Genomic DNA, 16,329 nt, shown 5'->3' on the forward strand with positions numbered 1-16,329 from the left:
AAACTCGATTTGTGGTTGGGATATTTAGCGCTTTAATTCACGCGTAAATGTCTGTTATAATCCGTTAATGCGTCTGAGATGTATACATCATGTTTAATGTGGCATATATAAGTACAAGTAGCTGTGATGCCATGAACCTCATATTATGTTTAATACAAACAGTCATAATAGATTGTCCAATGCCATTACTATTAATGAATCACTGCATATACATAATGAGAGAGCAAAAATGGAAAATGTTACTTGGCATTGTGTTGTGTCTCTGTATTAGAAGTCACTTATCGTTTACATATACTGTTCAGTAAAGAGGCCAACAGCTATTGCAAGGATACCCGTCATCATTGACCCTAGTTATTAACAGTGTGATAAATATCTTCAAACAAGTAAGTGCATACAACGATTAATATTTCTCCAATATATTTACTTGTACTCCATCCTTTGACCCTTGGTATCAAAATTTATATTCCTTATGATGACTGATGATTCCCAAAAGGATGAAAAACTATATGATTCAGAGTATGTTGCTCAACTATATCTGACTATTAATTTGAATTATAAGGTGTTAATATCTTGTTCATTTTTACATCATGCCGTAGCCGTTCTATCACTTTATAGTTTTCTTTTTAGAGGAGTTTTAAATATTTTAAAGACTAAATGCTATTAAGTTCGTGAAAGGACAAAAAAAGATTTGTAAAAATTGTGTTGTTCTGCACATAATCACTTACGAGCATGTATTCAATTGTTTGGAACCTCACTAAATATCTAAGTAACTCAGTAAATATTTCAAAATAAGTTATAAATAAACATATTGATTATAAATTAGTAGTTAAATGAATAAATAAATAAATAAATAAAAAATCAATGACTTTATAAATCAATAAAACAATTTGAGGATCCCAAGATTATTTTGATTTGACATTGCTTACGTCCTATTGACTCGATGCCATTTAAGGACGGTGTCAACGGCGGAAACGTCGATAAGACCATCAAATTAAAATGCCACGGATAAACACGGAATCGTGATATAACGCCAGGTGATATTATACCGTAATAGAACTAAATTCTTAATACTGACAACTTCAAATCATTTACGGAATAGCATGTGCCAATTTTAGACTCTCCGTGAGTTCCTCTATCGGGTTCGTACCAGTTGTACCGGTACGAATCTACTGTACTCATGATGGAACGCGCTCTACAAGCAGAACCGAATCGGTTCTCGTGGATGGTTTTTTCAAGAGTACCACTTAGCCTGAGATAGTACGGTGGCCAACAGAGTACAGAGTTTATTGTTTCTATAAAACGTAACATTTAATCCAAGATGGCGGATCTGTCATTCTTCATTTGTCATGCAAATACACTTTTTGTTAAAAACGAAATGGGAACTCTTCATTTGCGAAGAAATTTTATAGATTATCTGTGTCAATGTTTGACAGAACAATTCGCGTATATAGTATCGGTTTTTATGTTTTAAGCGAGCGACGGCTGCCATCTTGGGAACTCACTTGAGATTCAGTTTATTTCTATTGAATAATACCATGCCTATTAGGTACAACAGGTACAAACTCGATAAAGGAATACACGGTCTGATTCCTCTCAACAAAGGGATAGCTAAAATTGAGCAGGTGCCAAAAGTAGGCAATAAAGATAAATCGTTTGGATTTTGAAATTTCTTTCGGTTCATTTTGATGTTTTAAGTTGCCTCATGTTTTAAGTTGCCGTATGTGGTCAACGCTTAAAACCCTTGACATCACAGACGAGTCCTAGAACTACGATGAAATAGCGTTATGATGCAGTTGTATTCATTTTCGCCTTACTGTATTCGACTCTTCAGGACAAAGCAATTTTAGATAGCATTGACGACAACATGTTGATTATCATGGCTATCAAAGAACTTAGTGATGGTTTGACAAGTTTAATGTTTTGTTATCATTCTTTGTCTGTAATGAATATTCTCAGAAGTTAGAATATTAGTGTTAAGAGCAATTTACGCTACAACTACCGTAGTCGAGTGATCATAGTAAATTAGTTACATTGTATAATATTCACATACAATGCATCAGTGTGGTACATTTTGAAATGAGGTGACGTTATTCAAAAGGATGATGTTTTATTATCAAATATACTAATAAATATCTTAAACGAAGAGGCTGATAAGATTATTATGCAGTAGGTTGATTAATTCGTATAACAATATTTCAATTTCTGCTCAGGTTGTACTCAATTAAACTACTAATTTTGTCATATATTTGACCAAATTATCATGTGTAGAAATAGGAATACCATGTTATGTCTTTTGGTGTTTACTTTTTCTAGTGAAAAAATTCAATTCTTGGAGTAAATCGTTGAATATATTATATCAAGCCTTATTTGTTTTTATCGACCGTTCATTTACAGTATATTTTTGCATATACTTAATAGCATTAAAAATAATAGATTTGTAAAAATACACTCCGGTTTAAAACGAGTAGACTATATTGACACATATCTAGTAATGACGGATTGAGTTGGTCTTCAGACAAATAGAACATGAATCACTTTAAGTTCATTTAATGTATCTCAATACCAACTCGATTTTTTACTTCATAAAATCGACATGATTTATTCATTGAATTTATGAAAAATATGATATCTCAATAAACTATTTGGCTTTGTCTGATCATAAATACTATGCACTCTACGTTAACGTTGGTTAGCCAATACTTTTATTCAATAGGTATTTGTGTTTATGCATGTATATATATATACATATAACTTTGGAGGGCATTATGTGTATTTCAGAAGGGATCTAACGTTTTTGTTTCTCTATATCCGATAAGCACGAACAGGGATAAGTTGAGAACACTTTTTTTCTTAAGTGGACTTTAGGAATGCCATAGACATAAACTGTAAGATATAAAAATCAATCCTTTCCGGCTAAATCATCAGGATATGTTTAGCAGGTAACGTATACTTATTTCAAATTTCATATTTATTAAATGTGGGGTGCTGAAAAATGAAAATGTATGTATAGAATGCATTTATAAATGGTTGTTCTGGCTAAAATCAATGACACTGGCATAACTGGAAGACATTGTCTAACAGTTTTCCTTTTGCTCCGTGTTTTTTTAAATTGTATAAATCATAATACCTTTATAACAATATTTGAGTGCAAACATTTTAATTGATTCGGTGTTACACGCATTGCACTCTATCATTTAAAAGTAAAAGTATTTCTACCTAGCTTAGTAATACATTATACTCAGGGGGATACATAAATCAAAATATTTCTACTTTTTTATAGTAATACAATACACTCGAGGGACACATCAGTCAAAATATTTCATCTTTGTTTAGTAATATTTTATGCTTATGAGGATAAATAAATCAAAATATGTCATCTATGTTAAGTAATACATTAAACTTACTTGGATGCATCAAAATATTTCATTTATACATTATACTTATGAGGATACACCAATCCAAATATTATAACTGGTTTAGTTAAATCATTTTACTGCACTTTTGCCAATGAAATATAGAAATTTATCACATTAATAAAATAAAATAAAAAATAAACGTAGCGATGAGCAGTGAAAATATAAGATTTTGCAATGAAAATAAAAGTTTTTCGTTTTTGAAATCAGAGCGAACCTTTGTATTCACCTCATTGAAACTTGCCGATTTTTTTAATCGAAGCGAAGATAGATAAATTGGTTATTTTGCTGTATATCTGAAATATTCAGACTAGTTTTTGACAAAGTACTCACTTGACGTTAGCTATTCATACACAGATTCTCCGATAACAACAGTCCCTTTTAAAATGGCGCCGTCAAGTTGACGCAGAGTAACGTCACAAAGAGATGACGTCATCTTTCTGACACTATTAGTTTTTCATGTTTTTAATTTTGTTTTTAAGTGTATAAAATGCAATAAAATGAAAATTGAATGGTTACCCGTTAAATATAACATATATTTTACTCGTATGACAGAATATTTTGATATTTTCACTCGTGTTTTGCACTCGTGAAAATATCGATATTCTGTCATACACGTGAAATATATGTTATATCAAACGGGAAACAATTCAATATCCTCTATATACTTATTGAGATACCTTAATCGAATTGTTTCTACTGAGTTTGATAATACATTATACTAATGGGGACACATCAATCGAAATGTTTCTACTGAGTTTGATAATACATTATACTAATGGGGACACATCAATCGAAATGTTTCTACTGAGTTTGATAATACATTATACTAATGGGGACACATCAATCGAAATGTTTCTACTGAGTTTGATAATACATTATACTGATGGGGACACATCAATCGAAATGTTTCTACTGAATTTGATAATACATTATACTGATGGGGACACATCAATCGAAATGTTTCTACTGAGTTTGATAATACATTATACTAATGGGGACACATCAATCGAAATGTTTCTACTGAGTTTGATAATACATTATACTAATGGGGACACATCAATCGAAATGTTTCTACTGAATTTGATAATACATTATACTAATGGGGACACATCAATCGAAATGTTTCTACTGAGTTTGATAATACATTATACTAATGGGGACACATCAATCGAAATGTTTCTACTGAATTTGATAATACATTATACTGATGGGGACACATCAATCAAAATGTTTCTAATGAGTTTGATAATGCATGATACTCAGGGGGATACGTCAATTAAAATATTATTACTGAGTTAGTTAAATCACTATACCTCAATACATCAATCAAATTGTTTCTACTGGGGTTAAGTAATACATTATACTGATGGGGATACCTCAATCAAAATGTTTCTAATGAGTTAAGTAAATCATTATACCTATGGAGATACATTACTCAAATTGTTTCTACTGAGTTTAATAATACATTATGCATATGGGGATACATCAATACAAATATTTCTACCTAGTCCACTGTTAGCCTTTAACAAGTTAGTATCATATGACCAACATTCTGACGTCACCGTTTCACATCTGAGTTTACCTATATTTCTTATGGCGGATGTAGCCGTGGAAAAAGAAGACGCTTATTCTTCTGTAACACAGTCATTATTTTCTATACTTCTATTGTATTTTTCAATTGTTGAATCGCATTTTAGTTTCAATTCGCTATGGTATCGGTAATATTTTCCTACCTTAAAACCTTTACAAATTGACGTAGCTGAATCAAGGAACAGAGTATAATAACATTACACTCGTATAATATTATTTACACAACAAAATAACAAACGATGTAAGATAAATTTACAGTATTTATTAAAAAGTTTGCAGATAAGGGGTGCATATCACCTTAGCAGTTACCTCCCTTGGACCGGGTGGGGTATAGCCGTGGGCTATTTGAACCCCGTAATGCTGAAGAGCATGGTGCTGAAAAGCTATGGCCAACAACCCGTTGAGAACATGACTTGGAGGTATGGCTGACCTGAAGCTCATGGGTACCATAGCCTGGTCGCTCAAATGTCCAGGAGTCGGCAAGAGTTGGGAGTTACATCACTTAGGCTTGGGGTTCGACTTGCTGTCTTACCCTGGGCCAGATAGAGTTGATGTATGCAGTCCAGCTAACCCTTGGTTCTGGGGTTGGATTGACCAATTTGTGGTGTATAGCAGTAGTCTGGCATCATTAATAGTCCATGTTATTATGTTATTACATGGTGTCAGTTTACTGCCATAGGCCCAAAGGAGTATGAGAGACATGGTTTATAAGCATGTGATGATACGAGGACCCCAAAGAGGGAATGTAGGGTATGAGACACCTTTATCCCCAGCGCCACCGGGAGAATATGACATAATTGAGAAGATATACAGCAAGTCATAGACAAATTCTGGCAGAATGCCTCAGTATCGAATACAGTTATTGTCCTCAGAGGTACTTAGGTGTAAAAGAAAACAGGGTACTAATGTCAATGACTAGTAAACATTTAGTTCGGTTCTGTATCCCAATTCGGAATGTCCAGATGTAATCCTTACAAGAATGCTGGCCTGCATGGCTACAGAATGTGTTCTGTTACCTGGGCCGTAATAGTACCGTTTAGATATACTTGCCCTAAACGAATACACACATATATCCCATCTGAATGGTGACAGATAAGCACATTTACACACATATAAATCCAATGGAATATGCACATAAATCCTGTGTGAATGATGACAGATTAGCACATCAATATACATGTTAATCCAGTGGAATAATTAGTACTCATTATAGATATACTCGCCCTATAAAGAGTACACACTTAGACTCCTATGAACACAGAAGGCAGCCACTAGGCTACTAAGTATCAGGTGAAATCTTGCACATTTTTGCTTGAGCTCTCCGGAGAATATGATGAGGGGTACGGATGTATCGACAGTAGCTATCCGATTGCCAGCGTCCAAGCACTTTGATGAGGTGATCGGGGACATCTGACTGGGCGGCAGTAGTTGCGGCTCCTATTCTGAAGGAATGTCCTGTGTATAGTGAATGATTTAGACCTAGTCGGATCAAGGTCTGTCTTAGTTTGACAATGAAAACATGTCAAGGCAGCAGAATGAATGGAAAATAGGGGGTCCGAAGGACGACAACCATTCATGAATCTTTCTGTTAGCATTCTGATGACAGCGGCTACAGCACATACATGGTGATGGGTGCGGAACAGGTGAATGGTGACTCCTTGACGAAAGGGGTCGGTTTTGGACGCCTTGAGGCGCAATGTCATGCTGTTACTGTCCGGTGCTACTTGAATGTCGCTGATACACAAGTGAATTGAAGAATCAAATGTGTTAGTGGTGCATGTGAATTCTCCGCACCGTAAGAATGCGAAGAAGGCCACACAGCAGGCAGCCTCCATAGTAGTGTCTGTGGCAGGATCGAAAACACCCTGTCGAAATGCTGAGCATAACTTAGACAATATGTTGAAAGTTATGGGGAGTCTAGGTTTTATCGGAGTTCCCTGTAGTTTCTTTAATCCCCGTAATATGGTCTGGAGTCGGTAAAGTGGTAACCCATGAGTATTCACAAGCGGGTTGCTGAGACCCTGCATAGTACAATGGAACTTAATTCCGTATAAATACAGCTTAATTGTAGAATATTTCAATCTGAGGTTATGATAACAATGAGTCACGAAGAGTATTAATAATTCTTCTGTAACGTTGGTAAACACACTTGCTTGGTCGTTTATACCATTCATGAGGATGAAGTTCTTGAAACAGGAAACACCTGATGTGTAGGTAGTTCTAGTCGAATGAGCCACTGCAGCATTCCATAGGTCACGCACTGCTGGTTCTAGTATAGAGGCACATTGTCGTAATCCGGAATGGGATTTTGGCTCTTCTTTGCTGCTGGTGCCAAGTCGTGGAACCGGTCCATCTGGAAACGAGATAAGGCATCAGCAATATTATTCTGTTTTCCAGGAATATGCACGGCTGTGAGAACGAAGTTGTGGATAAAAGTACACCAAGTTAAACGTCGCATAAATGGCATGATATAAGCGCATTTAGAACGTCCTTTCCTGATGATATCAACAGTTGCTTGATTGTCACAGTGTAGTCTAATTCTGAGACCTGACCACTTGTGTCCCCATATCATACAGGCCAGTACGATTGGATATAATTCCATGAAAGCAATTGACATTTCAGAACTGTTCAAGGATATCTGATGTGGCCAGTGACCGTGGAACCACTGACCGTCATAAAAAGCACCAAATCCAATTCCTCCGGCTGCATCTGTGTAGAGATTTATGTCGTGAGCTAATGTTGTCGTCTCCTGGAGGAAGACTGAATTTCCGTTCCATTGATCTGTGAAAGTATACCACATAAATAAGTCCTGCTGACAGGCCCCAGTAAGTTGTACATGATGATGCAACTGTTTGACTGAGGCGGCAAGATTTAAGAGATAAGATATAAACGAGCGTCCTTGAATGATCACCCGACTAGCAAAGTTCATATGTCCCAAAAGGCTTAATAGTTCGCGCTTTGTGACCTTTTTGCGTTTACAGAAAGATTTGATTGTTTGAGTTATTCTCTGCACTTTATTTGCCGGCAGGCGTGCTTCCATGTTACTAGTGTCCAGAGTGATTCCTAGAAACTCTAAACTCTCAGATGGACCCAATGTTTTGTGAGGAGACACTGGAATATTGAGTGCTGTAAAAACCTTGGACAAAATTGCCATTGTTCGTTCAGCTACCACATTTGGTCTGTCGATTGTAAGAAAGTCATCCAGGTAGTGAATTATGTATTCTATCTGATAGTTAGTTGATAAAATCCAACAGAGAGCGGTTGATAAAAGGTCAAAGATCTTAGGACTGGAACGACACCCAAAAGTGAGTTTGGTATAAAAATAGTACTGTTGTTTCCAGCATATACCGTAGAAAGGCCAGAGTTTTGGAGAAACAGGTATAAGTTTAAAGGCATCTGTTATGTCAAGTTTACACAGCTTGGAGTGTCTTTCTGTATGCTGGATTTGATTTATGGCGTCATCAACACTAATGTACGACAATGAGTATTCCTCTTTAGCAATTAATTCGTTGATGCTGTTACCTTCGGAGTCATGGGGGGCAGAAAGGTCCACGATTAGACGTTTCTTGTCAGAGTACTTCCCTGTCGCTATTCCAATTGGGTTAATCCTGTATATATCAAAAGGGGGTTCTGTATAAGGGCCAATTAAGAATTTCTTGTTAACTTCGCTAGTTATAAGTTCATCGACGATGTCTGGTTCAGAAGTGGCACTTTTTAAGTTCTTGCAGATTAGAGATGTCTCTGGTAATGCAGACATTCCAGTGTCAAAGCCGTCTGATAATCCAGAAATCAAAGACTGCACAAAGTTCTTATCAGGGTGGTTTTCTAGTTCTCTCTCCAGTGCTGCTATATTGATAGGAGTTGACGCCTTGAAATCCTGGAGGTTAGCCTTTTGTCATTGTTTAGCTGATTCGTTGGTTTTATGTGTTTTAGCAGATTTAATTGAAGATTTCTTAATGTGAAGGTAGGGGCAATTGTCACGGTTACAGCCATCTTGGTCGTTGTAATTGTTGCAGACCTCTTTACCATGGTGAATGACCCTGGTCCTTCCTTTACTGTCCGTGTTGCTGTCCCCATTCCTATTGTTTCCTTTATGGTTTTTTGCTGATGATCCTAGTCCATTCAAAATGAGAGGACAAAAGTCTTCGGTATGATTCATGTTGTTGCACAGTTTGCAGCTGTCACTCCGAAATCCGGAACATATCGTGGTGTAAAGTTGATTGTCCCGAATCGCCCAGTTGACCTTAATGCCACGCTGGTGTAATAGTGCTGCGGCCCTAGTGGCGAAAGCTTTATGGTATTCATAGAATACAGGACCAGGGTATGTTGTGGCTAGTTCTACTATGTCTCGCTCGTAGATGTCTAGCTCCTGTCTGCGATTAGGGTAATATTCGCACATGATGCTCCTGTATATCGAGAAGGCCCTGACAAACTCTCCTAGGGTGAGAGATTTACATAGACGTGGGTCTGTTTGGAGCGGGACAGTACGCCCCCCAACTTCAGTGAATCGATTGTAGCGAGTGCAATCATAGTCGTAAGATGGCAGTAATAGTAGAGCTAAGTTGACGTCCTTACCTTCTATTATCTGCTGGCGTATGGCTTGAGGTACGACTTCTATTGATGGCAGAGATTCTGATGAAATTCCTGTCTGTTGTAGAAGGATAGCAGGCTGAGGCACATAATTGTTTGGTATGCCTCCTGCTACAGCTGGGGGCTCTAAGGTCGGTGAGGTTGGTGAGGTTGTTGAGGTCGCAGTCAGGACATGACCTGGTACAGCTGGGGCCTGTCCGACTGCTACTGTATTTTGGCACAGTATTAATTGCTCCAGCCTGGTAACATGTGCTTGTAGAGCCTTCATTGCCTCATTTGATGGGAGATTCCTGCTGTGGTAGCCAGGCTGTGTAAGGTCATTCTCAGTAGGTGGCGTAACATCACTGTTACCATCACTAACACTGGTATTATTTTCTTTGTACAGTTTGACCAGCATTGTTTTTGTAAAACCACATGGTGGTCTGATGTTCTGCTCCAGCAGTCGTGTCCTTAGTTCACCTATAGTCCAGTTTTCTGGCTTATTAGGGTCCCAGTTGCTGTCATTACCGCCTGTCGTACTGACAGCAGAATTAAGAGTGTCATTAATGTCTTCAGGTGCCCTTCGTTTGCGCCCACGAGGTTGACCTTTTCCACGTCCTGACATATCTTTAACTGATGAGTGTTTTAGAAGAATGTCTTGCTGAGGATGTAACTGTTAAGTTGTGACAATTTCGGTGAATGGATGAAGTTGTAGTAGTCTCTGATGAGAGGCCAACAAAACACAGAGAGTTTTGGAATATGACTGTTTGTTCGAGCAGTTAGAACAACAATGGCAATTTGGATAGAATTTCTGAGGAGAAATTGACATTAGCCATGTGACCGAGCGTGGTCTTCTGATTGGATCTCTTGACATCCTTACCTTGTTAGTAAGGGGCTGTTTAATTAGAATATGTAAATTAGGTGCAGGAGTGAAACCTCCCTTCATAGATAACCGTAGGGTCAGGGAGGTCATAGATAGAGCCAGACTGGTCAAGACTGGGTGATAAGGGTAATTAGATTCCCCCAAGATGATATCTGCATGCAAGTCTTATCTGTGCCCATTACATTCAGACTGGGAAGTTGCTTTGATAAGGTTTGTTTATCTGAGAGACAGAGAACATAAAGACTAGCAGGTGCTTTGAGTATATATTTGACAAGCGGACATGAGATGTCCTTTGATACAGTTTATTTAGCCTTGGCATGACCTGTACTGGTCAGCAAGGAGGAGCATAAATCTCCAAAAGCTTCAAGTGAAGCCATGCAGTGTGTTAAATTGACTGTGTTTGGATGACAGGCAGGCCCCATATCTGCTGTGTAAACCTGCCTAATATTTAATATTAGACTTTAATAAAACTTACCATAAATATATGCTTTGATTTTTTAGCAAATGATTGGCACATATTTGTTAATGCAGCCAAATGATATAAAAGGTTTGCATTTTTCTGACATAACAGACGTTTGCGTATGCAGAGATTATTTCCCTCCTAACTGTTACTCAAGATATCATTCAAAGCTTTAATGGCATTGATGATGAATGTTCTTATGTAAGTTTGTCATTTCCTATTCGCTTTGTAAAGCAACCTGTTTGTCTTGATTTAAATCTTCTACATAATCTTGAGTATTATGTTTTAATTTGGTAAATCAGATATATATTATGAGATAAGAAGATAAAATAAAGCTTTATACATAGTATTGTTGTGCAGTCTAATTCATTTAAATCACCCACATAGAAGCATGTAATATTATATATGATAGAACCGGCGCTCCCACATACGAACATGTACATGTACATTTTGTATGTACCAATATTGTTTGCATAGTTAATGACATAACCATCTTTTTGTCGATTTCAGATTAGCTAGTAACAAAGATTTAGGATTATCGGTGTCACCGGAAATGACGTCAGTTAACACTCAGGCGCACCTAATACATGATTCGGGTGGTTGGTTTGACAATCATACGAGTTGCAGACATACACATATAAAAAATTATCTTGTGAATGACAACATTACAGTCGAGAGAATGCCGTTCACAACTACTGGAGACGATGATTCGACATATATGGAAGAATACGGAGGTAATGCAACCGAACGAAATGTGAGAATCGAGATATCTATGAAGTCCGAAGAAGATTTCGACTCATTAGTATCTGAAATGTCATTTGAGAATGGCGGAGACGCACGAGACAGCACAAACGAAGCCTTTGACTATTCTGAATCTGAATGTTATGAAAACGATAGGGCAACTATTTGTGAAACAGATGAGATTGAATATCAGTCGGATCCGACAGGATATGACGCAGTAGCGATTGACATCCCTTACAATAGTGATATTGGAGGGAATAGGCCCGACCAGAACTCAAATGTTTCCAGTCATTGCATTAAAAACAATATCAAGAATTTTCCGAAATACAAGAAAATTTTGAACTCTTGTCTGCCAGTGAAAGAATGTTACAATTCTGAAATTGTCACAAACAGTGGTAACATACACCTTTCTCGTGAAGATAAACAAAGGAATGTTGTCATGAATAGTCATCAGGACGCACTCGATGCTAATGGTGACAAAGTTCACGTAAATGATGACGATTTTAACTCTGGACAATTCACAGCGGAAAAGGAAACAGACAACAGCTGGGAAAGCAACAATGCACACTATTATCTATCGTGTTCATCAATTGGTGATAACACGTATACAAGGGATAGTGGATTACATACATGTGATGAGAAAAAGGCAGGCCATATGCATATTACAGAACTTTCCATAAAGAATAATATAGAACCTTCTATTGAAAATGAACACATTGAAGATGAAGACAATACAATGTCGTTAAAAGAGGACGCTAGACTAAGAAATATGTATACATATAACTGGACGCAAGGTTTACCACAAAGTGAACTATTCCAAACAGAGGTGGCTATAAGTGATGTGACAAATCTACATGAAGAGTGCAATAATTCAGCCGACGAAACTGCCGTAGAGGGATCTGGTTTAAGTGGATCCAGTTCACCAAACACGATGGAATCTGAGTGTTTTTTTTCGCCCGTTGATGAAATGCGACACGACATGCGAAAGTTCTCTTGCTGTTCGATATCCTCCATATCGTCCTTGTCAATTGCCGAATTTCTTCTGGGGCCATATTCTAAAAGGTACGTCCCTCTTTTACACTTAATAATTTGTTTTTGAAAATCTGTATCATGCTAATACTGGTTTTGTATATATTTTTTATTAATTTATATCACTTTATTCCCGACCACAAGTTGTTGTTTTTTTTTTTTTTTTTTTTGTTCCTTGTTTATTAGTTTGACATTATTCGAGTACGTAAGATAAATAACAATAAGACGATTTTTTCCTACCAATAATCAATAATTGTACAACTGAAAAAATGTATGAATATGACGGCTAATTTGTAGTTTGGCAATTTCAATTTTTAGGTTTAAGTTTGCAATGCATAGCAAATAGAAATAACACAATATAATTTAGAAAATAAGGTATTTAGAAACACGAACAAAAATAATGCATTTAAATGTCTTCATGCTTAAAGTGTTTGCAAGTTGAAGCAATAACTTGGCGCTCGTTGATGCTGTAAAATGGATAATAGTACATATTTACATTTGTTGCAGCTCAACCCCAAATATATCTCTGCCACAGACACGACAAGCTTCGATAGAGGAGATGGAAGAGCTTTCTCACTCCAGGCGATCGTCCTTATCATATGCAGTATACTCCAGAAGATCTTCTTTAACAAATGCATCGTGTGGAGTTCTTCCAAATTTCTCTCGACGATCTTCCCAATCTAGCGTTGGTCCTTCTCGACCAACATCTCCTTTTCTCGAAGAACATTCACTATCTGCAGTAACCGAGATTTCAAGCAAAGCGTCAACTCTTTCACAGATATCGTCCATGTCTGTCGATTCAGAGCCGGCTTTCCTTCTCAAGAAATCCTCAATTGTGGATCGACGTATCTCTGATGCGTCCGAAATTTCCTCAATATCTCTTTCTGGTATATTTGGCGAACGAGAGTCAATGTTCACGAGTCCTTTCGACCAAATGGACGATAAAGAAAGAAATGATAGACCCTCGCCGTCACCGTTCGGCGATCAGTTAAAATATTTCCAGGTGTGTATGTAATCACCTCCAGCCAAGATAAAATATTTCAATTGATCCTACATATGCATGAAGTTATCTAAACAGGAGATTTATGTAAGGGCTGGAAGAAAACATAATAGGATCTTTAATAATCTATCAGTCAATATCTTTGTAAGATAGTCCTAGACATGCTATTCGAGTAGGAAAGTCTATTGTTGAAAGATATTGTTGTAAGGATAGACAGTCTATAATTAATTGAAGTTTTTTGTTTTCCAAATCTATATATGCCTGAAGATTTGTTTAAATTTGAGCCCGCTGAATTCTGTACGTTTACGGCAATTAAGGCCAATAGGGAAGTTGAAATATAAAATTCCTATTTTAAGCAAATATTTATATTTTAAGGACAAAAAGAAGAAGGAGATGTTTTTGGTGAAAGCCACAACGGCCCGCTTGGGTCTGAATACTAGAAGGAAGAGTTACAGTCTGTGGAGGAAGGAAAACCTCGACAACAAAGGCAAACCATTGTTGATGAAACCGGAAATCAATGTTGGCCAAAAGACGGATGTATTTACAAAGGAAAGAGTTACTGCTATCAATATGGCGATAGATTGGGTTCGAGAGGAATTGGTATGTGTTGTTATAATGATTACAACAACGGGTTTTCTCCGTATTATCATGAATTTTCTCTATTTGTTTTCAACAAAAGAAATCTTTTATAATCTCACGATTTTGTTTTGAGAATTCTGTAATGAATAATTGTAGTAAAAATATGTTTGCAGAGATATGTATTATATGTTAAATGGATATTTGGTCTAATGGGTCAATCTATGTTTATACCAACACACACACACACACACATATATATATTGCAATAAACACCAATTATGAGGTAGTCAACAAATTAATGTATTCTCAAATGGCTTGCATATACATGTACATAAAACCATATCAAATATTTAATGAATTGGAATAATTTTCTTTACGAACATGTAATAATATGCGAATGAAATGATCTTCATTTGATGAAGAGAACATGTATACTTTTTTATATAAAGTTTCACAGGTGGAATTTGATATTTATTACGGCTGTACAATGTAAAATACATTTGGGATCAATTAACACAAACTGACATTCCTTCGCCTGTTCTGCAGAATTTTACAGTCAACGAAATATTTAAAGATTATTTTACAAAATGAATTGCTTCAAGCGAAAATTTGTCAAACGTGTGTAAATTTACTTTGACTATGGGACCGAAGATTCAAACGCGTATCTATTGTTAAGAAAGGGCATGTATTTAATATCATTGTGCTAAATGTTATATTTATGACGATTTTCCAGTGAATGGGCATATTATTTGTGTATTTGGATGAAAGTGAAGTAAAACTTACATGAATATGTTTCAGCATCAACTCAGAGAACAGGATGAGTCGCTAGCCCATCAGCTTCTAGACATTAGACGAACAATACACGAACTTAAGTTGGACTGGAGCTGTGAAAACCATAGGGAAATGCTGATGGAAGCAGAAGACGAAATCAAAGAAAATAGGAACCTCAAACGCGTAAGTGATCTTCCGGAACATCATACACTCGACTGCATATTGCGAGACAAGGGTATGACGAGGATAAAACGTGGAGATCGAAAATATTCTATATTCTAGGAGCATGAAATACGAAATCTTCTATCATCCACTGCCTAGGCAATCCAACGAAGCAATTAGGAATTTTTCGGAAGACGAGAGTTTCGTTAAGACTGTTTATATACTAAGGTAAACATTTAAAGTGTACTGCACACTTTGTACTCATTAGTTTTTAATCATTTGATTCATTTTCTTCTGTTGTTTTTTATATAGCAGATTTTTCGAAACACATTTTAATTAGCGTAGAACGCACACAATGCAACGTCATATTTATATGTGGTTATGATGAGATCACAGAAACCTCAACCTTTTCCCAGCTGAAAAATAGACATACGACAGGCAACACGGCAGGATATCCAAATGTCACACAAAGGAATGTCAAGGAGTAAGATGTCATAGTGCTTCATGATGTAAAATTTTATTAAATGTTTTTTAACAAGTCATTTTGTTAAAACTTTAACAAATCTTATTTTGATATTTTACAATTATGGTACTTTGTAACCAATATCGACCGAGGCCGAGGTTGTTATCTTCGTCCCTTACGAATCGTCACATCGATCGAACAAAATGTCATAACTGTTATATGACGTGTCGGTATTAAACCCAAACTATCGAATTCTCAGGTTATGATCCCATAACATTATCTTGCAACTTTAATTGGCTGAAATTAAGCGACGAACTCTCGCAATAAGATGTTTCCTCATTGGTGCAGAGAGCAATTTGATTTTAAATTGAATAATGCTTACTCGGATGTAGACCAATCAGCATGTGATACGAAAATGAAAACGTAATAGTTAGTTAAATCTTGCAAAAGCTGTCCACTCAACATTGAATATGAAATGTATATGAAAAATCCAGAGTCTTAGAATTCAGAATGCGTAACTATCAAACGCTATAGAAATGTAAATATTTTTACATAATAGATGACCACTTGATATTGCTGTATTTTTATTAACAAATTAACGACCATTTGTCTTTAGTAGGATTGGAAAAAATGATTAAAGCTTTGCACGTTTATTAGTGTGGTAAA

The 16,329-nt window shown here is 36.5% G+C and overlaps 1 protein-coding gene across 2 annotated transcripts; it reads left to right on the top strand.

The window, feature by feature from the left end:
- The first annotated feature begins 200 nt into the window (after positions 1–200).
- LOC117316583 lies at positions 201–15,759 on the top strand. 2 transcript variants are annotated; one of them, XM_033871246.1, is made up of 5 exons: positions 201–383; positions 11,429–12,721; positions 13,196–13,691; positions 14,064–14,288; positions 15,066–15,759. In XM_033871246.1, exons 2-5 carry the CDS (start codon positions 11,472–11,474, stop codon positions 15,318–15,320), a joined length of 2,226 nt encoding a protein of 741 aa, XP_033727137.1. In that variant the 5' UTR covers positions 201–383; positions 11,429–11,471; the 3' UTR covers positions 15,321–15,759. The 2 variants fall into 2 exon arrangements, with proteins under 2 accessions (XP_033727137.1, XP_033727136.1); XM_033871245.1 differs by lacking the exon at positions 201–383 and adding an exon at positions 2,823–2,939.
- Positions 15,760–16,329: the final 570 nt, after the last annotated feature.

Source organism: Pecten maximus, chromosome 18 (assembly GCF_902652985.1).
Source record: "Pecten maximus chromosome 18, xPecMax1.1, whole genome shotgun sequence".
In the NCBI taxonomy this organism is placed as follows: Eukaryota; Metazoa; Mollusca; class Bivalvia; order Pectinida; family Pectinidae; genus Pecten; species Pecten maximus.

Excerpts from the sequence above, each read along its gene's own strand:
- LOC117316583 (XM_033871245.1), top strand. Across the intron at positions 12,722-13,195 it reads CTGGGGCCATATTCTAAAAG|CTCAACCCCAAATATATCTC; the intron begins GTACGTCCCTCT and ends CATTTGTTGCAG. Across the intron at positions 14,289-15,065 it reads ATTGGGTTCGAGAGGAATTG|CATCAACTCAGAGAACAGGA; the intron begins GTATGTGTTGTT and ends AATATGTTTCAG.